The 20,241-nt window shown below is 41.3% G+C and overlaps 2 protein-coding genes across 7 annotated transcripts in view; one reads left to right on the top strand and one right to left on the bottom strand.

The window, feature by feature from the left end:
* LOC109478556 (TBC1 domain family member 14-like) overlaps positions 1-10,509 on the bottom strand; it is a 20,009-nt gene extending 9,500 nt beyond the window's left edge. Inside the window, exons 1-2 of one of the 5 annotated variants that reach the window (XM_019780176.1) lie at positions 9,135-10,509; positions 474-588 (exon numbers count right to left, since the gene is read on the bottom strand). In XM_019780176.1, coding sequence (XP_019635735.1) covers positions 474-588; positions 9,135-10,315 — 1,296 coding nt within the window. In that variant the 5' untranslated portion in view covers positions 10,316-10,509. Of the gene's footprint in view, positions 1-473; positions 589-5,632; positions 5,730-9,134 lie in introns of those variants that run through there. The other 4 variants (XM_019780175.1, XM_019780178.1, XM_019780179.1 and 1 more) reach the window with 4 other exon arrangements.
* A 1,790-nt stretch (positions 10,510-12,299) lies between these two features.
* On the top strand, positions 12,300-15,606 carry LOC109478472 (protein N-lysine methyltransferase METTL21A-like). 2 transcript variants are annotated; one of them, XM_019780008.1, is made up of 5 exons: positions 12,300-12,358; positions 13,882-14,175; positions 14,659-14,770; positions 14,946-15,040; positions 15,299-15,606. In XM_019780008.1, exons 2-5 carry the CDS (start codon positions 13,921-13,923, stop codon positions 15,584-15,586), a joined length of 750 nt encoding a protein of 249 aa, XP_019635567.1. In that variant the 5' UTR covers positions 12,300-12,358; positions 13,882-13,920; the 3' UTR covers positions 15,587-15,606. The 2 variants fall into 2 exon arrangements, with proteins under 2 accessions (XP_019635567.1, XP_019635568.1); XM_019780009.1 differs by lacking the exon at positions 12,300-12,358 and having other exon boundaries at positions 13,850-14,175.
* Positions 15,607-20,241: the final 4,635 nt, after the last annotated feature.

Below are 20,241 nucleotides of genomic sequence, written 5' to 3'. Positions count from 1 at the left end.
CTATGACTTAAAAATTTCTTTGATGCTTGTTAGTGTTACCATGTCAGTCCTATCTCATAGAGTCATGCAACTTCATGTAACAAACTTTCAAATCTTCCTTTTGATGAAAAACATACATCGGTCACGGTTCTGTACTGTAGTATGCAAAAAATTTAACACACACAAATAAATTGTAATACTATGTTGAAACAGGTTTTGCCTGCCTTTAACTTTTAGCATTGCAAACAATGTGCCTTTGGCTATTTCTGAATGCCATGGAAACCGACGAAATAGCAACAAATAGGGTCATGCAACAAATACATTAGGTGTGGCTACTTCTGAACCATTATTAGTGAACACCATGTACAAGTCTAGAACTACAACTACACGGTTCAAGGTGTTGTTAAAAGAAGAAAACCTTACCTCTCTTTGTTCAAAATACATGAAAAGTAAACTACTAGAAGGTAAGACCATACATGTACATCTGTATATACCTGAGCTGCTGCCTTACTGGCCTCTTTATGGGCCGCCTGTTTGGACCGGAACAGTCTCCAGCCCAGAGAGGGTTCGCTGGACGTTTTGCCACTGGACTTTCTTGAGAAAAGGTTTCTGGAGAAACACACAAGAGGAGAAACATACATTTTTACACATGTGTGAGTCTGCTGTAGAGAAGTGTAGAGGAATGTACACAGCTCAGTACACCGCCCACCTCTGTGGTGAGTTAGTCATCACCAGGGGCTAACCGTGCATGAATACATTGTTTTTGCTTTAATTTTTTGTAATTCGTAATTAGACTACTCTAAAAATGCCTTATTCATTGTAAAATGTAATCAGTACCAATAAGGCAATATATGCATTAGGGGGCTATTAAATTCACAGATAGTGTGTGAATTATTTAATGATAACCCAAAATCTTGGGTCATTCATAATGTACTACCTCTATGTACAATGTACATGTAGTGTTATCTGCACCAGAAAGATATTTTGAGAAGGGCCAAAAGCTACTGTGGGAAATTGTCTACTCCTGTATCTAATATCAAGGAATGAAAAAGCTTCCCAGGGTTCATTTGAGCTTCTTTTATCTTACATAAGTAAACACATGGTTTAAATCATGCTTACTCTTTTTGGAACCAATTTAAAGTAAACCACCTGTAAGGACATACCATCTCATTCTATAGTTTGGGGGAATCTTTCCAATACAATTACTTAATAGACTTTAAGACAGTTTTAGAATATAGTCTTAAAGTTACAGTACAATATATACAAAGTTTTAGACAACTATGCAAAGCAATTAAGGAAACAAAAGCTGAATAATGTTACAAAAAGTTGTAAAACCATGAGAACATCATCCCTTTTTCCTGATATTGGAATGATCTGCTAAATAGACTTCAGGACAGTCTGTACCCCCCATAGTGTGTGTTCTCCATCTGTCAGTATTGAGTTGCCCCTGGTGTCCTCCTACACACATACTGGCATGTGAGATGTAAGCTATACTGTAAATCTTGAAAGTTTCAGTGGTGGTTTTATTTTTAGTGACCTCTTGTTTGATAGGTACAACACTGTTGCTAACTTTTCCTGCCTTTTCACAGTGTTCAAGGTGGGTATAAGTATAAGCACATTTTTACCTGAGTTGAGTGAGGAAATAGATGACGTAGAGTACCTTTCCTGAGGATACAAGTTAACCACACTGGTGCCTGTCAGAAATCAGCAACTCTGTCCACAAGACTACTTTGCCACCTTCCCATAATAACAACCCTGAAACAGCCTTCCCGTTTATGTGGGATTTATGGGAATGAAACCTCCTGAGCCCAGGTGGACTTCACAGTCAGGTCAAAGTTATCAGTGCTGACCTTGTCTGGGAGTGGTACCAGGTGTACAGATGTTCTATCACATTATACAGCAAATATGACCGGACATGGTCAAATAGACATGGGCAAATTGGCTGGACTGTAAAAAAGTAGCCTTCTAACAAGACAATCGGAGATGGCAGACTTCAACCCTTTACCCATACTGCCCTGCATGATCGGCAGGCTGCATCCCTTCCACCAGTCCCAAGGCCTAAAATAGAAGCACTGAGGAGGAAGCATAGCAATGCTAGATTTTGTTTATTGGAAATAGCAGTAACGGTCAGGGCTCAAAATATTTTATTTTTATGTTCTATAGTATGTGATTCATAATATCGAGCCTGTCATATTAGACGGCATTCAAATTCCAAGTTACTCAATTTTTGTCTTGCAGTGTCAAATCTTTTTCTGCAGATTGCATGTGGCTATTTGGAGCACAAAACAGGTAAGATACGTGTGTGGTAATCAATTTTTCATGCTATTGTTAATAATGTAACTTTTTCTAACCCTCCCTTATGTGTCGATTCAGCTTGTACTACTTGTAGCTGCGAGGCATGATTCTAATAAACCACTCAGTTGTTCTTACAATGCGAAGAACCCAGCATGGTCCAGGCATACTGCTGACATAATCATTCTTTGGTAGATTGAACTGCATACCTGGCTTCTCAAATTTGCTTTTATTCGTCACAGCACCACATAGTTTGGCATGTTGTTTTCAAAATGTACAGGATCAAAGTGTACCGATGCACTGCCATGGAACAAAGAGCATTCCGAATGAGAGAGTGACATGTGTACTGCTATACATTTTTTAAACACATTATAACGGGCAATTGAGACAAACCAAAACTGTCTACATGGCTGTTTTTGCAGCCATTTGTATGTAGGTATTGCTATGTGTGAACATGCCTATATACTTGCATTTGGGTATGCATGCAAATTTTATCAATCTCCAAGCAGATGTTTCAGTTTTCTGAACAGACAGTTTTTCTGCGAGTGGAAAATATTCAAGTTTTCTGACAGCCTGTCCTTGGGTCAAATTCAAAACTTTTAAGATTTTGTACTGAACATCTGCTTGAAGATTAATTACATTTATGGCAAGGCATAAACAGGTCTGTCACTTATCCAATCTCTTGTATCTAATATTGTGTTGTTTTTCTCCTCATACAGGCCCTGGAGGTTAGGGAATTCTACCCCCATGACATGCTAATGTAGTGAGTCATGCCTACTGTTGACATTGTCCTGACCTTGTAATGTTTAACTAGACAGCAGAGGTGGGAATGCTAAGCTGCTGGTATGGCCCCTCCTTACAGCTGCATTCACCATGGCAGTCAACATCTTCAGAAGTTCACAGCTACTTCAATATTAATGAGAGGAAATTCAGAATCTCAAACCTCCGTGAAGTATTTAGAGTTTTTGTGAATTTCTTATTAAGTTATGGGACTTAAGCTTTAGTTTTTTTACAGATACAAAAGTTCTTCCACTGACCTCCTTACGATTCGATTCGAGACATAGATCTTCTTTCAAGTACACTGTAACTACTTTCCAACTCACTCAATAAGTAACGCTCTACAGGGTGACTGATTTGGGTCAGTTACAAAATAGGAAGTGCTAAGGAGACTACTGTAAATCAATCTGAGTTTGAGGAACTTGTGACGATAAAGGGTTTCTTTGCAGTATGCTTTCTCATAAAAGTTTTATGTATCAACCTTCATATTTTGATAGATGAATCAAAACATTTGGGATTCCTCATGAACAAGCAGACATCAATGCTGAAAGGCTAAACAGATGTGTTTTCATTAGAAGTACTACACATTCATTCAAGTTTGCAGCACCTTAAAATTCATGGGCATGGTAAATATCATTTATCAAGAATTCTCTGCTGAAAAGATACTGTAGTACATATTACTGTAGTAGTACAATGGAACAAATGATTGTTCATACATGAGACAAATTCCTTCAACCAAAAATAACACCTTGAAAAGGCAGTGAATAATTCCAGATTTACAGAAGATTTCATCACCTCCAACCATAGTGCTGGCAAAGGACCAAGGTTCACTAGAGGGCATTCCAGACTGAGGGGGTGTTGCTTTGCAACCTCCACAATACATGCCCTACATTTCAAGTGGTTGTGTTAAATACTGTAACATGACACATTGGGATGGTCAATACAGCAAAATCAATGTTACAGTTATTCTTTGTATCCTGTGAGAGTAATATCACTTTATCATGCACACTGCACTGGGGCATACAAGAAAGTACACTGTACTACAGACTAGACATCATGTCTGTCTGGACCTCTGAACTGGTCAAACCCATTGTCAGATAATTTAGGTCACCTACAACTGTCACATGTAGTGCCACGCTACCCTGGCTTCCTAGCAACACTCTCTAGTCTCCATAATAGCCATAACCGCTGTTTCAATAGAAGAGTTTACAAATGTACATTACTTAGTGATACACCAATTTGACTCCTTGGTCATTACAGTTTGGTAATTCAGCTGGTGGGTAAAATAAACACTAAATAGGAAAAAATACATACAATGACAGGCATTCCTGACAGAGCCAAATGCTACCGCAGGTGCCAACTAAAGGGTGGGGAAATGGTTACAGACTGGCCAATTTGATACTGTCTTACCCCCACCAAAAGATCTGCTTGGAGATTAGGTGCCAACAAACATTACAAGACTAGTCAACATTTGAAAGATCTTAACTTTTAATGCATTGATTGATAGCTAGACAATTGAAAGTAAAAATATTCACTACCTGAGACTATGTGTACACCAGAGAGTACAGACTTTTCTCTCAGACTGTGTTTTCATCCTGATCTTCCCAATAACAATCAATGTTGGTTAGAATATACCCGGGTATAATTTGGCAAGGGTGCATTCTGGCCAGTTACACCCAGTCTGGTACATCCTCTTCTGAGTACATATTTACAACCAACCACTTCCTATAGCAAACACTTGACCTGCACTGATTTGTTTGTGGACTTTTACTGTTACAGCCACAATACAACCACAAGGCAATACAGACAGGTGGTTTTTAACAACACCTTTGTCTGAAAAAGCCCTTTTAATGGCCCTTTGTTTACAAAACACTGCACTGTGAAGCTGATGTAGGCCCTAGTAGAAAGCTCTCTGCATAAGACTTCAAGAAGGATGTCTGAGGAACACTGTCAGAAATACCAGCAAGTTAGCAAATAAAAATTGAAAAACCAAGACTGGTCCCTAGACTGGTTCATTGTAACTGTACCAGAAAACATTGTTTGATAAGACCTACCTGGTTTAGATATTTGTAGAAAGTCAAGGTTTTTTATTTGAATATGAACCAGAAAGATACATCTTATTTGTAAACACTCAGAAATAGCCCTACAAACATTGAGTACAACCTTAGTCCTATTCGAACTGGAGTAAAAAAAACAACCTTCCTAACTGAGATTATTACATTGTCTGAAAAATATTGGAATGTTACAATTACTTTGTTTCTTGACTGTGCAATGTTGTCTGTGAGTGTGACAGTATTGACAGTATTATCAAGATGTCATGGTTGAATAGGCACGAGAACAAACAAACCTGACAGCTATACCTAACGACTTTTTTCCTGGTTTGAACTGGTCAACACAACATTCCGCTTCAATATTATATTTTGACCAGTTTACTAACTGTGAAAGACTCTCAACTTTCATCAAGTATTCCTACAAAAATGCTTTAATTTAAAAGGCTTGGATGTTACAGATGTGAATGCCCCCATCCCCTCCCCCCAACGCAGACAGCCTGTCAAGCAAGGAATGAAAAATTCCAAATACATACCTGGCATCCCACAGTCTTAACTTCAAATTCCCTCCACATAGAGGCACGCTAGACAAAAAACTGGCTTCCATGTCTTCTGTGTGGTCTGTATCTAGTAATGTCTACCTATAAGCAAACTCATTGTCTAGTACTGGTAATGTCTACCTATAACTTAGTATAAGCAAACTCATACCAACAGGAAGTGAATACATCTGACAACTATTTTCCCTTTAGGCTGGGGATGACCTAAAAGTGGGCAACAATTGACGTCAGGAAAGCCCTTTAAATTAAGCTACTACGACAGGGCTGGAAATGCCATCTGCATGTGTGTAGGTAAAATCGGAACTATACAGGCAGAAAACAAATGCTGTATTTCGAGCCCTGTACTTTCCGGACCCATACCCTATACAGTATACCCTCAGGGCTTGACATGACATGTCTTTCCACCAAACAAGCTGGCATCCAATTAACGTATTTGTGGATGAAAGAAATCTGCTAGAGGAAAGGCTACAGAAAGCAGTGACTTCAACTTACTGGCACTAAACATCAATGAAGGTTAGATATCCAGGTAGAATATTACATGATAAAAAATTAATCAAGCAACTGGATAAGTTCTCTGTATGATATGGGTGCTATAATTTGCTGCGCAACATGGCATTACTAGTAACTAAGTAACTGTATATTCAAGTGGGTCATTCTTTTAAGTCAGATACAATTAGAGTCAGTTTTAAGAGCAGGTAAAGAACCCCTCTGACTGTGATGATGGCCTACAGGCACTACAGAGGTATGACAAACCCTCTCATCTATCTGATCCAAGCTGTCACACGGGCATACACTGATGTACTAGGTTAACTGAAAAATTGGGCTTTGTGAAGGTATGGACATCAGTAAGTAGTACAGATATAAGAGAGTGCAGTAATTCATGTCTGTCTTTTTGGCAAGGTTGTCTCTGTGTGTTTCTGCCATTCCCAATACATGCATACACACATTGCCAATTTGCCATACATCCTCAGTGCATAATTGTAATTACATGACATTAAAATAACCCAGCTTATTAAGTAAATTTTGACATCTAAAGAATATGCTGTATAGTAGTATGGAATAGTACATGTATATAACCCTACACAATAGGTGCAATAGTACACCCATACTGCCATAGTAAAAAATTAGGCACACAGCTCCAATTTTGGATGCACAAAAGTATACATGTACCCACTAACCCAGTATTTCCAGCCCTGTTCGTTCAATTCCTTTGCCTCATGTTTGAATATAAGTAACGATTCTCAGCTGAACAGTAGTATGATGATAAATGCCTTCCTCCAGCAGTAAGAATGGATAGCTGCCACACCTAATGGGTGACTCATACAAGCCCTTATAATGTTCCTTTTCCCAATCGTATTTGGAAAACGCTTGTTCAGCTGTCTAGTAATCTATCTCCATTGGGACATGGCTGCAGGAAAATGACATCATTCCTTAGCGTTGCCTGCTCCTAACTAGTGCGAAACATATCATCCTAGAAAGGGCCATGAGGAACTAAGAGAAATATACCTTTACATATACTAGTATGTCTATGCTTCATGTTTTAGGCTGTATATATTCAAATACAGTATCATATCAATAAAACAGCCCAAGCAAATTCCACACTTCATATATGAGCAAGGGGCAGCATATAGAAATACCCTTAACAAACTTGTACACCAATGTACATGTACTCTGATTATGAAATTTGCAAACAGACTTCTTTCCCCTCCTACTGCGAAATTGAGTCCCATCAAAAATAAATACATTCACAGTATGTGGAATGTCATTATTGCAATTGTTGGACATATGTGAAGGTAGGGGGTGACAAATATTTGCCATACACAAAGCTAAGTCACGGACTAGAGAACATCAGACTTCGTACCATTCTTATGTTTGATCATACCAATAGGGATTACGTCAGTCCAGTGTTGCCACATCAGAATGAGTCCACAAAACCTTTGCCCACCCTGAGAACAATGACAGCCATCAACCGTCACATGACATAAGCTGAACATACTCAGTCTTAGTTACACTTCTCTGTTTCAGGCTAATTCAATAATATATTCATTGCTTGTTCCTTTTTTTCAATGCAACTCACAATTCTATTAGCCTCCAGGCATGCATTTGCAATTAACGTATCATTGTCAATTTTCTACTTTAGATAAATAAGCAAAATTAACTATTAAGTAATTTTAACGATTGTAATAAATAGCTAACATCACAGGTATCATTAACCTGATTCTTGCATAATTGCTGTGACATTATAAAACTATTATAATTTTTGGGTAAACATGAACATAATGTTAGTGTGATGTTGTCTGTATCTTTCTTTTTCCTTGTTTCTTCAGTCAGAACAGATCAACCTTATAGCCCCTCCCACCTCTGTCAAAACATAGTCATGCAAAATGAAATCTAAAAATGCCAAAAATCTTATTGACAAGCCAACACTTTTTCATTCAATCATTGCCAGAATGTTGATTTTACTTGACTGCCAGGATTGGCCTGCTGTAATCATCAAAGCTGGACTCTAGAGCTGACATGGTCAAACTTTGGTCAGATTCAACAATTCTCTGGACTTTGATGTCTTTTATCTTTTTGGTTCAGAAGACACCGCTTTATGGGGTGTTTTAGATTGCAGGCAGATTCAGCTGTATCACTATCATTGAGTGACCTGTGGCCTGTGGTCCTCAGCTGTCTGCTGTCAACCACATATCCATGACAGAATTCCAGTTTTTATAGTTCCTTCAAATTACAACTTAAAAGTACATAGTCTACCATAGCAGCCTGGATAATCTACATCTAAATTGTAGCTGGATAGCATAGCCTAATTCTACACAGAATTATTGGGATTGTCATTGAGTTTCATATACCAAGCTTGCAAGATGTCATTTTTCCATGTTAGACTAAAAAAGGGACAGAATTAGACCAAAGACAATTTCAATATAAACATGACCATCAAGCTGGCTAAACCTTCAGTCTTTATCCCTTTAATCTCCCTCTGTTTAGACTTGACAAACACACAAACAGTAGATGGCTGACAGTGTGTGCTTTGATGACAAAAGAGACAAGTTTCCCATGACAAACTCCTAGTAATCCTCTACAGGACAACCTTATTTCATCCTTTCTAATGACTTATACTATACTGTACTTGTTTGCACAGAAGTACTTGCACATATATACAAACAGTAAATCTGTAAATCAGAAGTTAACTTGTATTTTATACTGAATCATGTGAGTATATCCTAAGAGGAATAGCACCCCTCTCCCTTTAATCCAATTAGGCAGTGGGAGGGGTTAATTGATTTGACAATAGAAAGCCGCTGAGCCAATCAATGACCATGTAAACACAGGTAGACAATAAACCCGTAAAGCTACTTACTGTCTACACATCATAAAGGGGTCAGTTATATCACTCATTCACTATGTTATGAATGTCAACAATGGGTCTGTTAGTTCCCACCTTTTGTCAAAATTGAAAATGGGCTGAAAACTTTCTACTCACTTTGAGAGGAACATCCCCAGACCACGCCTCTTGGGTTTTGCTCCTTGAACCACTGCAGTACTGTCATCTAAACAGCTGCTTCCTGTGCTGCTGATCGAGCTCTTCCGTTCGTGAAATATCGTCTTTCCTTGCAAGCTTATGTCTGTAAAACCTGCGTCTTCTGTGTCTACCACTAACGAACTACTACGGGAGGTGTCGCTTATCGATGCACTTGTTGACAGTTCTGTGCTTAGACTGGATATACTCGTGAAGGACTGTGCATCGCTTTGCGCTAAAGATGTGTCAGTGCTAGTCCTGGGGATTGTGGCTGACTTTCGACGGATTTCTGGTTCTACATGGTCCAAACGATCGCCTTCTAATGCGAGATCTTCTGACTTTGTGTCCAGCGAAGTCCTGGACACCCTTCTGTCACGAGAAACGGTCGCCACGAAGGCTTCCTCACACGTGACCTCCAACACAGGTGCGGGGTATTCCTGCGAATCTGGGTGTGCAACTCCAGTGCTACTTTCGCTGTCGTTACGCGGCCGACTTCCATAGATGCCGTTCTTTGCATTACCAAGCGTGCAGCCATTTGTTATGCTCTCCGGAGAAGTGTCTTGGCCTTGTTGCGAAGTCTTCAATATCAGTGTCTTCCCATCGGTGAAACTTGTATTAGACGCGTGACCCTCAGGACTTCCATTCAAATCAGCCCTCCCCATATTTGGTTCAGAAATTGTACTGGTTCCACGGCTAGCACCAGGAGGTCTGATTTGTTTTGAGTTATTGGATTCTTGAGAACAGTCTTGGCATCCTTCCTGCCCTTCCAAGTCGATCTCCTCAAAGCAAGACGACGTGATGTCCGCTGTGTTTTGATCTGTCCTATTCACATCTCGCACGCCACCCCCGTTTCCACACTTGGTACCGTCCGTCGCTTCTCCTCCCTCTGTACCATCTCGTAAAATTTCCTCCAAATTTGGCACTTTGGAAGCTTTCAAGACCTCGCCTTCGATCGGGTCGTCAATCCGGGCAATCTCTGCCACCAAAACAACCTGGTCCCGCTCAATACTGCTCTTCCGCTTCTGTATTTCCTCCGCCGACATGATGGCAAAATCTGCCCCAGACGGCCTTTGCACCGAGCGGACTGGGCCGTTTTCCACCACCCTACAGCCTCCCTTACCTTCTCCCCTGGGTAAATTCTTCATGTCCCTTGCATTCTACGACATCCATAGATGTTGGAAACTCACCGACTGGCCGATCGCGACAGCTAACAGTGAGGGAACACAGCGAAAGTCGGGCGGAAGAGGAGGAAAACAAACCGGTCTACTTCCACAGACGGACGGCCATCTTGAAATGTTGCAGAGGGGGCGGAGATTAAAGTTTTCCCAGGATTCATTGCGCGGGAACTACAGTAGTAGGTGACGAGCAGTTTCGAGATAATATTTCAGGTGTCAAAGTTATCAGGCACTAGTCCAGGTCCTGATAGTAGATGTATCGGTGGCAAACTCGTAAACGACAGGCAACGCAGACGGACAGTATCCAAACGGCCAACGTCTGCCATCGAAATATCTGCTCGAAGAAACAAAACAAAACGCCTGATTCAACAAGCCGGCCGCCATCTATTTGAATACGCTGTGCCCCAAGATGCGCAAACCCTCTAGGCCGCTGTGAAAAGAAAAGGGAAAAACATACCCAATATATATGGAGAAAAATACAACCAAATAATTAAAAAAAACAAAGTAGGTAGCCAGTGGTCGTGTGACTATTTTAGCCCTTTATAGATCCCACGGTTGCACCATTGGGAAAGGTATTTCCCCACTCAACCCGGGTAAAAAAAGGAGGTTAGGAACGTCCTGTCGGATGGGACGTAAAGCCAGAGGTCCCTGTCAGAGAGCCACACCTCGAGCAACCATCAGTGAACCCACCAGACCTCAGTATCGAGAAGAGTAGGGGTCCATCAATGTGTCAATCAACCCTTTTAGTCTGGTCTTCTTCAGCTTTTACTTTCCAACAAGTAGGCTTGTACACATACTTACACGTTGAATTTTTATTTCAGATATTTATGAAGTGCGGGCGGATGAATGCAGCCAGCCACAGAGTAGGACTGGCTTTGATGAGTGCAGGGAGCGACGACTATCGACTAGCTTTATATTACAGTTAGTGCGTAGCCAAAGTTTCGGTCGTCCTGAAGAAAAGCAAAGGATTGCAGGGTTGTCGAACGTTTGTGTTGGAATGCTGATTTGCCAACATGATTGTTAGCCAATATGTGTTGAAAGCAAAGATGACTCAAAATATGAAATGTGCGTGTCCTTCGTTCGTACAACACAGACTGATGGACCTCTGTGATTTAGTGCACACATGTTGCATGCCTTATATATACTGATTCTCCATTGAATAAATCACTTATCTACTGTATAAAGGAGAGCTATCAATGTGGAGAACGGGATTCAGGCATTCCTTTGAATCTCCTAATGTTAATAAGCTGCCAGTGCATCACTACGCATAACAGGCTATGTGGGAAACAAGAAATAGAAGATTTTGAAGATTTTGAAGAATTTGATGTTGAGGTAATTGCTTGTTTTATCCATTTGATATCTTGTTGACACTGTGCACATTCCACTTTCACTTCGCAACAGCCTGCGAGAAGATTTGACCTCCAATATGACCTACGAATCTTGTCAGTCTGCCGTCCCTGATTCTACTGTATGCCACAACTACAGACAAGCACGTGCACGCAAACAAACAAACAAACAATCAAGCAAACACATAAAAACCAAACTAGTCGGACAACGCATGATAAACAGGAAAACACCTGCCATGCGGTGCCTAGTAGGGAGGCTAACTTCGCCTTGCAGGAGTCAGTCTCATAACTTTTCACGTCATTGCGAAATATATTTAGTAAAATATCAAATATCAAAATTAAAATATTGCCTCCTATGTTGACGACGCATGAATGTCAAGAAAGCCTATAGGGCCGAACTCGACTGTCAGTTTAGACTGTGTCGTCCTTTGGCAATGGATTTTGTTGGACAAAATTAAACATTCCATTTTCATTGCTTTGATCTTGCCAAAAATGGTAGAAATTTCAATGTTGATACACAAGTCCGACCCACAAGAAGGGTTTCAAGCTTTGTCGGGCCACGAACAAATATCTATTTGAAACAACATTATGATTTATGATCGATCCAAGCCCACGTTTATCTATGTAGTTCATCTCTCCTGTGGGTGGTCGGCAGGACTATAGGTTGGTAAGTGGGAGCATCTTCTGCTTTTTCTTTGCATTAGAGTTAAGTTACCAAATGTGGAAATATGATGTGCCATAGTGTTCCATGAAGCGATTAACTGGTTGCAGTAGTCTAAGTATGCGCAAAGCTATGATGATTTGTTCGCAATCGTGTTATCTACTTCGGTAGCGGTAGACCTCCATTTTGGAATGCATGTAGTTGTTGACAAAGGTACCAATGTATGTGCACTCATAAAGGGCAATATAATTTGAAAATGGCAAAGTATCAAAGTGCTACATTGATGTGAAGAAGTAGATGCTCATTGTGGTGACTTTCTAACCGGTTGGTAGTGTATTTGCGTATGTTCGTACGTATGACATCTCGAGTCCATCTTGTTTCCGATGATCGCTGCAACGTTACAACTGAATTCCTTGAGAAAATTACCAAGAAAAGAAATTCGTCCACAAGACGGCAAGACGGCAGGAAGCTTAGATTAGTCTCTATATTCTGTATTAGAATAAATATCAAAGGACTCCTTTAATTGGCTACCTCCTCAGGTATATTAGATTGTCCATTCAGTGTATTTTTCCAATATCTACTATTTTTCAGCAACCCATCGAGTCGGGTAGAGACTAAGCGTGAATGTTTATTGTTTGTTTGTGTGAATGAGGAACGTTGGCAGGCTGTGCTACCATTATTGGCCTTGTGGCCTAAGACTAGCCAAGAATAGCCCACCACATAGCTGCACCGCGTGCCTCCTAACGGAGCTCAACAGCTGCTTTTTGCCTCACGATGCTTTTAGGCAAGCAAGAAAGAATTCTCATTGGTTTACATCACTGGCGATCTGGCGAAAGAATCGGGCCAAGTTATCATTGCATTGAGCGCGCGGTCAAATTCATCGTAAATCGTTATAAGATTTCGATGATATATAATTTTGAAGCAGGTTGTAACAGAATAACCAACCACCCACACGACCTGCAAGGATCTCGTCGATTGTCCAAATATGCTGTGGTTGCAAATCTCTTTGGCTAGCTATTTTCTCTGGCAGATTATTAACCCAATTTCATTTATTTTATATAACCAATTTTCTAGTACTTTCAGGAGCCAAAAAGTCCGCATCGAAAGCGCAAACATCTACCTTGGCATTCTGTAGTTTCACAGATTCTATCCGCTTGTAAGCTGCACTTTGAAAAGAATACGACAGAGGGCGCCAATTACGCATATATCATTGTTAACTATATCATAGTATAGATCGCATTCTTTTTATAGGGTTTTTCTAGTACTAGTCACCTTCCATACCAATGAAGGAGATAGTTGCCGACTGGCATATTGGTGTTCCTATTTCATGTAAAAAAATCATAACCTAGCCTATTAGGTTATTTCTATGAGCTGTTTAAAAGTGGTTAAAAAAAGACTTGGAATGTACGAAAACGCTAGCGCTTGAGCTATGATGTACTGAATAATGCAAATAGGGACACCAATATGTCATATGACATATCGCTGACGTCACTTCAAAAACGTTCTTTTTGTTACAACTATTACTGTAGGAACCGTCTGCCCAATAATCCTCACTGCAAATAAGAGCCATGCTGTCGGATGACCTAGGAGACAAGCTCGGCATTTGGAAGCCCGAACTGACTACGACAAAAGCCGAAGAGAGCACGCTTGAAACAACTAAGGCAGCAGGGAAACCGACGGCCGACGACAAGAATGCGACAAAACAGAGGAAAATGCGGGACAGATCGGAACTCGTGCCTTACACGTTCGCGGGGAGGAGTCTGCGTATCAGGGAGATCCAAGTGTCTATGGAAGAAGAGGTGGGGTACAAGGTCTGGCACGCAGTAAGTACGGGTACTTACGGTGGCCCACATCTACAACTTTTGTTGCCGAATTTATTGCAGCAACTATTGTGGGTGTTGAAAGAGTGTGAGAAATTGCTTAAATGTAATGATTATGATACAAATAAATAACTCTAACAACCATTGGTTGTGTGCTTGCTTGTGGGTAAATGGAGTTCAGCACCAAGGACAAGTGTGTTTACATGTGTGTGGATAGTGTTCAGCACCAAGGACAGGTGTGTTTGCCTGTGTGTGGATAGTGTTCAGCACCAAGGACAGGCGTGTTTGCCTGTGTGTGGATAGTGTTCAGCACCAAGGACAGGCGTGTTTGCCTGTGTGTGGATAGTGTTCAGCACCAAGGACAGGTGTGTCTACCTGTGTGTGGATAGTGTTCAGCACCAAGGACAGGCGTGTTTGCCTGTGTGTGGGTATGATGTAAATGAAAACAGCCATATTTGATTTCTTGTCCTATGTAAAACAAAACAGGGTGAGGCGTTCTGTGAGTACTTGGATGGCGGGAATCTCGACCTGGTGGACAAAACCATTCTGGAGCTGGGGGCGGGGACTGGCATTGTTGGGATTGTGGCAAGCCTAATGGGTAAGACCCACGAAATCACGCTTCTGCTTTTCGTTGAAGATAAAGTTTGACAATTCTCATTGTCTCCAGTGTCCTTTTAGAACAATAGATTGTGGAAATATTTTCTACCCCCACTGTGAAATCAATGTTGTTGTCCCAGAATGTATAATGTAATTCGTATATATTTGTTGTTCAGGAGCAGACGTGACCCTGACTGACCTGAGAGAAGTGCTGTGGAACCTGGAGGAAAACGTCAGGAGGAACACAGAAGGATGCCGACATACTCCGAAGGTACTATGTGTACACAAAGTGATTTAAATCCAACATAACAGCAATGGTAGAAAGTCATCTAAATGCAGTTCTAAAATCCCTGGGCCTGATCATAAACTTTCACCATTGGAGTGAAAGTTGAATTTGAACAAAAGTTGAATTTTGAACAAAACAATAAAGATTATGTTGGTAATAAATCGATTTATCATCTGTAAATTTGGATTGATTAATTGATTGATTGATTGATTCAGTGATCTGCACATCTGCATTTGTTGGCAGGTTCAGGAACTGACATGGGGAAAAGGACTCGACCGTTTCTCTGACAAGAGTTATGACTTCATCATTGGCACAGACATCATCTACTTCGAAGAACTTCACAGAGACCTCATCTTCACCATAAAACAACTCTCTAGGCCTCACACCAGAGTTCTTCTCTGCCATTATCCGAGATGGCCTTCGAGGGACAAACGATTTCTGGAGTTACTGCAAAAGGACTTTGACATCGTTAATCAGTGCAAGTTTCTCACAGCAAGACTCTTCGAAGCAAAGCGTATCTCCAAAAGATAGCGAGCTGAACTGTCGATTTTTGTGTATAAATATAAATATATAGATATATATAGAGAGAGATGGATAGATGTTGATATAAATCGTACAAACAAAGGCATTCAGTTTGCATCATACCATAATTTCTTTCTGTAAAATGATAAAATGTTCGTGTACTAATGAATATGGCCAGGTACAAATTTGATGGGCGATGGATGGACAAGTGTCGCATTTTAGGCCGGCCGTAATTTGCAAGACGGGTTACACTAGACGCTGAGCGACCAAACATTTGACAGGTCGCTCAACGAATTTCATAGATAAAGATCGAATCTTTTAAAGTTTTCTAGGTTTTGTTGTCTTTAAATTTAAATCACACTGTTACATCGTGAATAATATTCTAATCATAAAGTCAGTGACTATGTGAGAGGTAGTGTAAACTTTGTTGTATGGTATAGAAATACATGTATGTACATAGATACTGTCATACAGTAATTATTAGGGAATAAACAATTATACATACTAGTACTTCAATCTCAAACGTGAGTGAGCTGCGGTGCATGGTAGAACCAGTCAGTATTGCCCTGCGGGAGGTGACGGACGTCGGCTTGTCAATTCCTTTTGTTGTGAATCACTAACTGTTAAACTTTATTATACAAACTGTTTTTTTTTGCGACGTAAAGCCCACTAAGTGAAAAAGAAACGTAAAAATCTACGAACAAAATGAACCACAACACAGTTAGGTATTCCATTCAGGTACACGGGGCAAACTCGAGTGAGAGAATGTGAAGGTCCAGCAACCCTTTTTAAGGCCGGAGGGGCAGCGGGCTGATCCACTATCATGGGCCCTGCTCAGGTTTTGCAGAAGGTGGTAAAATAGACGCAAATCTGTTTCTCGCTAACGGAGGGAAAGGCCTAAGGTTCGTGAAGGGTGTGCAATGTAGGGAAATCTGAAGTTTCAAGTACAACGTATTGAATAAAAATCGGGCAGAATCACATCGGTTCATAACCTTCAAGACAGCCTAATTACTGCGTGGTATTTAATTTACCTTAAGGGGTGGTTGATGCGTGATGTTCAGCTTACCTTAAGGGTACTTGGTGGGTGTAACAGAGTTATTTATAACGCTGATTTCACACCTTGGCTGCTAGGCAACTGTTGACGTTGACGGTAACGCGACGTCGGCCCTCCAATCAGCTCCAGTTTTACCCAGATAGTTGAGACGTCTCTAAAAGTTGGAAAAGTCTCTCTCTAGCCGGAGCCCCACACACAGTAGAGGCGGCAGTAGGCCAGGGTCCATACCAGAACTGCCGACACCTGGAGGGCCCAGGTTCCTCGATCACGGTGCGACATCCACTTTAACAAGAGTAACGACAGGCAAGTGCCTGGTCACAAACGTCGTGCGATGGTCGTACGATTGCAAACAGGGCGTTCTTAGGATAATCACACTTCACAACATTAGTTTTCGTCTTTTCAACTGGTAGGGCCGTCGCCACAAAGATGAAGTAAAATCTCTATAAGTCCGGACGAAGTTTAGGAAGATAGAGGATAAGATTAAGGATCCAGTTACGTTCGTTATACGATCATCGTACGATCGAAAACTGAGGGAATTCATAATGTGTAGTACAAACGTCAGCTAGCTGTCAGTTGTTACAGAAAGGCTGTCTTATATCATTGCCGGTTGATTAGTTCTGACACGGCCTGCGGCTAAAGTGTAGTTTGCGGCCCAACTTATAACTTTGTCTGATCAAGGATAATGTCCTTGGTCTGATCGACGCTCTAGCTGTGTGTCGATGGCCCATTTTACGTCCGACGGCATATGTCTTCGTTTCTGACAGCGGTTGCCCGTGCTTGACGTCAGAACCGGGTGGGATACAACGTCGGGTGAGCCCGAGTTCACGTCCGAGCCCCAATCCCTTACTATACCTTACTTTGCGTAAACGTCAAAGTAAGCAAATGTTGTGATTGGACAGGGGGATTTGAGATTTATGGGGCAATTGGTTCATGTGCCGAGAATCGCTGTGAAGACCCAGCCATCTTTAGTTCAGGTGTCTATGTAGGTGCCAGGTGTCACCAGGAAAGGCGACAAGGAAACGAGTTGTTATTAGGTCAACTACCTGACGACACAATGTACCATGTGTGCTTGTGTCTGTGATGGTCCCAAATCTAGCTGATACTTTATATAATTATTAATTGTCAATTTTTAATGCTTTTGATATCATGCATTTCTTTCCAAGGTCAGTGACTTGTAATGGACAACACTTTGATTTAGTTGCGTTTCACTTCAGTGCACATTGAACGATGGGGGAGGGCAGAAAAGGTTGTGTGAACTAAACGGTGGTTCAAACAGTCATGGGATTCGTGTCTTGGCCCAAGGACGTTTTATCAATACATAGAAATAGAAATAGACAGCATGAGAAGGCCTAGGTGGTACATTACGTATACGTGATTCTCCAGACATTTGGAGTTTTCGAGCGTCTTCTTTTCTTGCGGTGTCACACCATCACATTTGACCAATCACGATTGTTCATTTGAATGACGTTTTCACCAATCTAATAATAGTATGGTATATATATACCCTAGCACTATAAAGTTGGAGAGTGGACAGCGAGCTGACATAAACCGACTTCGCTCCACCAACAACACTAAACCAGTAAGTACCTGTCTTTGTCCGTTTTTCTACTTTATTGCACCTGCGATATCATGATCGAAGAAGTATGCTAGGTTGATGAAATATCACAACTTTGGGTGTCTTTTCTATGCATTTAAGTTTTAAAAAATGATAACTTTGTCACTTTTTGAGGTGCACGATCAGAAATTCTTATTGTGTCTCCACGGCTCTTGCCCCGCCTGGTCTGTGTAAGGCTTTCTTTCGTGGTTAGGACATTCAAGTGTTTTTTGTAACTCCATAATCTTGACGTTTGGCTCTCTTTTAGAGACGCTGAAATTTCTTGTCAATGTCACAGACAAAGTCTCTCTGTCCAGGTTTAAGCCTTGATATTCACAGACGTTCATTGTAGAAAGTATCAAATGTTTGTTACGTTTGCCGTGAAGCTTAACTTGAAAAGGCATGGTTTGGGAAACGGGACGACAACTCGACGACATGATTTGCGCCCAACCAAAACGCATGGTATAACGTCATTATGTAGACTTGTACGTTCGTGGTCTATACTGTTCTAGTTTAACGTTTCCCAACTTCAAAGATAAGACGACACAGGTATCTAAGTGATAGTTATCAACTTTTACTTGTTTTGATGTGTTCAGCAAAAACCGTGCATTCGTCGCAGTATATACTAGTTGGCGACGGTGGCGTGTTTAACTGGGTGGATTGTTGTGTCCACTTGTTCGAAACCTTGAAATTTTGGGCAAAGCCCTTTTTATACCGCTGTCGATGTCATAAGTTTGAATACACATACCATAATCCTCGATCACCGAGCAGTTTAATCGTCGCGTCGTGAGTAAGAGGGGACTGAAAGACGTAGTAGGGGCTCGGACGACGTGAACTCGGGCTCGCCCGACGTTTTATCCCACCCGGTTCTGACGTCAAGTACGGGCGCCCGCTGTCAGAAACGAAGACATATGCCGTCGGACGTAAAATGGACCCTTGAAACACAGCTAGTCTAGCGCGTCGATCAGACAAAGTTATAAGTTGGGCCGCAAACTACACTTTAGCCCAACCAGCTTGAAAATGCCGAAAATTCTGCGACTTCAAAATCGTACGACGGCTTACGTTGAATGTGGCCGCGACATGAGTCAGTTGTTGTTTGATTGCTGCGCGGCCGACTTGGCGCTAGCTTGTTGCAACGTTAATAAGGTGTCAATCAAATTAACAACTTATCAAATAAGAGAGCGAGATCAGGACACGTGACTTCATGGTCAGGGAATCGACAATCAGTTGAGGTCAGGTCAGGTAACCGAAGGATGCTGAAGCCCCGCCTATCCGGTTTTTCTCGGCAGAAGGACAATTGTTAATCTTAATTATAATTCATGGCTGCTGGAGCAAAGGCCGTCTGCAAATATGTTAAGAATGAGCAGTCAAGTGAGCAGACTGTCACACCGTACATACAGTAGCCCGGGGACATCACAGTTGTAGACAACATGCACAAGTTAAGAGCAAAACAAGGCCTGATTTTACAGATCACGAACATTCTAAACACTTTCAAATGTCTTTGTTTTTAAAACTTCACATAAAAAAATCAAGCATGTTTTTAACATTTTTTAAACGGCAGATCTCAAAATATCGAGATCTCGTCCCACTGATGTTTGAGGGTGTGCATGGGGAGATCCTGGCAGCGCCTAACGGTAGATTTAGCAGGGCCGACAAAACTTAAAGGTTAAATTTTATCTGGATCTTTACAGCTGGTACTCGTATTCGAAGGCACGCGGCGCGGCGGCTGATTATATCACATTGAACGACGACCTGTCGCCCCTACCCTTTGCACATCTAACTGTAAGCGTTGTTCAAAGCTATCAAGTGAGGATGCCCTTAATGTACTAGCTAGTGGTATTATTTGTTGTTACACAGGACCAGCCCAGCAGTAGAGCTACCAACCATGGGTGCACGGTGTTCACGGAGCAAGGCGGCTTCAGGGGTGGGATACATCATATTTTATTGTGCTTACTTTTAGGATGCAAAATTCCTCGGTGCTAGAATCAGAAAATTCGAATTTATATAATATGTCGG

Source organism: Branchiostoma belcheri, unplaced genomic scaffold, assembly GCF_001625305.1.
Source record: "Branchiostoma belcheri isolate BF01 breed outbred unplaced genomic scaffold, Haploidv18h27 scaffold44, whole genome shotgun sequence".
Classification (NCBI taxonomy): domain Eukaryota; kingdom Metazoa; phylum Chordata; class Leptocardii; order Amphioxiformes; family Branchiostomatidae; genus Branchiostoma; species Branchiostoma belcheri.
Note: the sequence above shows the minus strand (reverse complement) of the source record. Positions and strands in the feature narration are given on the sequence as shown.